The 2,598-nt window shown below is 47.2% G+C and overlaps 1 protein-coding gene across 1 annotated transcript in view; it reads right to left on the bottom strand.

Moving 5' to 3' along the window:
* Positions 1-2,062, bottom strand: part of foxo6b (forkhead box O6 b) — a 32,272-nt gene extending 30,210 nt beyond the window's left edge. The window contains exon 1 of the mRNA XM_031586406.2: positions 514-2,062. Within this exon, the coding sequence (XP_031442266.1) occupies positions 514-1,002 (489 nt within the window). The 5' untranslated portion in view covers positions 1,003-2,062. The remainder of the gene's footprint in view (positions 1-513) is intronic.
* Positions 2,063-2,598: the final 536 nt, after the last annotated feature.

Raw genomic sequence — 2,598 nt, 5'->3', positions numbered from 1 at the left:
GAGAGACGCGAGTGATTTAACGGGCCGCAAATCACCTCCACGTCTCCTGCACCCTCTAAATCTAATCAACGCAGACGCGTCACGGCGCACAGAACATTCTCGGGGAGAAGGGAGAAACGGGGCGTATGGAGTGGGGTGTGTCTGTGTGTATGTATGCATTTTCAGGTTTCAGCCGCTGTATACAAGCAATACGATCCCTAAGCAATGAACTCAGTGAACTCCTCTCCACTTCCCTGTACTATTCACCGCCCCTCTCTGTCCCTTGCACAGAAAACAGTAAGGACAGCAAAGAAGTATGAGCCAGACATGTTTGTTCACAATGATGTTGTACCCTACTGCTTGCAGCCTATGTGTGTGAGGAACGTCAAAAAAATGAGTTGGATTATGAAACTCTTCTCGAATATGTGTTGCTGCCTTCTGTATCCACATTCACTACATGCAGATTTCACGTGTGTGACTTCTATGACACCCCGTTTAACCCCACCGCTGTAATGATCATTGAGGGAACTGTACCTTCCAGCCAGCAGAGCTATTGCTGTCGCCTTTATCCTTGAAATAGGGTACAAAGCGGACCATCCAATCGTAAATCTGGGACAAAGTGAGTCGTTTTTCTGGGGTGCTTTCGATTGCACGCGTAATGAGGTCCGCGTACGAAAGATTGCCCCATGCGTTCCGTCGCGAGGATTTGGATTTGCGCAGCTGGCCGGCTACATCGAGGGCAGCCCCGGACATGCACGCTGGAGCGGCAGCGATCGGGGCTGGGGCGCCGGCTGGGTGCTTTATCTCTGACGGCGCTCCGCCGCTTCTCTCGCCTCTGCATGCTGGCACGTTATACGGCTCCACTTTCACAGACGCCAGGGGTAGACACCGGTTCTCCTCCTCGCCTCCCGGAATATCCTCTGGACACGGCAGCGGCCAGGTGCATGACCGTGGCCGGCTTTGTGGCTCGAAATCCGTGTCAACCTGATGCGCATCCATACCGTTGTTCTCCATCATCAACATTTGCGCTGAATTTTAGATCACTGGCAAGGTCAAAAGAAATAAAATCGCTGTAAATCCAACAGTCGCCTTAGGTTGTTAAAAAATGTCCAATCGTCCTTCTGTCACAACCCAAAATAAAAATGAATGCCAATATCAAAAACGCCGGCAGCTATAGAGAGACTGGTCATTCTGTATGCCTAGTCTGCGGTATCAAAACCGAACACTTAAATGTAACCAAAGCATCTATAGGAACAATAGTCTTGTTTTCCATGTTAATTGAACAGTGCCGTCACATTGAGTGTGTTGGGTGTCCATAAAGAACGGAGGTGCTTTAATTTGCACCCATCATCGAACCTTGCCAAATTCAATGCCACATCAAACACTTTGGGAAAAAATCGCGTCTCTTCAATCACTCGGTAGCAGCAACAGTTGATTGCTCTGACAGACGACTTGACAGACGGCCCGCCTGTAGACGCTTGAGAATTTAATTCACCAACCCGTAGGAAGAGAGCGCAATCAATAGACTTTCCGTGGACTCTCTCTCCAGTTTCAGATGTATCGAGATCTCCTTCTTCTCTGCAGATTTGTAACCGGCTTTACACGTAAGCGCTCACTCGAACGCAGTCATAAGTGATAGTAACACACAGCGCGAGCGCAATTACTCCCTCAGAAATAGGGTCGCATGAATCATTTATAGAGCCGCAGAATTCCAGACGAAAAAAGCGGAGCGCCTTGGGTTGCGCACTTTCGTTTGATCGCATGCTGTTGATGTCCTGTCATGAATGAATTTTCCCGTTTTTCCCCCTCCGTCCAGGTTATATTTTCAAATTATCATTCCCTCCACATTGGCTCATCCTTGTTTGTGAGTTGCGGATGGTGTGACGGCGCTGTGTAGCGTTGAATAAATGGTGCTATCAGATAATTGGACAGCGCTTCAAGTCACTCCCTCCAGAACAGGTTTTTCAAGGGGGGAACGCGCATTTTTCATAATGCAGTTTCATTGGGGAGGTAAGGTCGCGAATTCGGTTGGTAGGTTACTTTTATACGAGAAAATGCTGTGAATTCGTCGCCGTGAAAGTAAAAAGTTCGCAATGTTGACTCTTTTCAACGCAATGATTAATAATTAGTGCACAATGCAAAATGTGTGGGGGGCGTCAAATTAATTCAGTTCACGTGTGGGCTAACCAATACTTCTGTTTTATTGTAAGTGCTGGTTATTCTTGAGAATTCCTTTTGAGGGAGGTATGCAACCTGTTGCAACCTTGTTCATGTGGTAGTGGTCCATTAGTCCCTTTGAGAGCATGTCTCTATATAAACCATGGCCACTTGCATTGATATACGGGAATCAATGATTTCTAATAATGCCCCATGTTCCCATGGGTGTGTCCTTTTGGGCAATTAATAAGTTACACATTCAATTGCCAAATACATCAAGTGACTGGGAGACAGACTCTCTCCCTCTCTTTCTGTATGCGAAATAATGGTAGTAAGTCATCATGAGCATGGCAAATGCCTAGGGTGAAAGAGGAGATGAAACAGTAGTAGCCCAAGTGTCACATCTCTTTGGAGACTAATTGGCAAGCGATGTGTGTCATTTCGTCTTCGGCCTGACCGTCT

This window comes from Clupea harengus, chromosome 19 (genome assembly GCF_900700415.2).
Source record: "Clupea harengus chromosome 19, Ch_v2.0.2, whole genome shotgun sequence".
Lineage (NCBI taxonomy): Eukaryota > Metazoa > Chordata > Actinopteri > Clupeiformes > Clupeidae > Clupea > Clupea harengus.
Note: the sequence above shows the minus strand (reverse complement) of the source record. Positions and strands in the feature narration are given on the sequence as shown.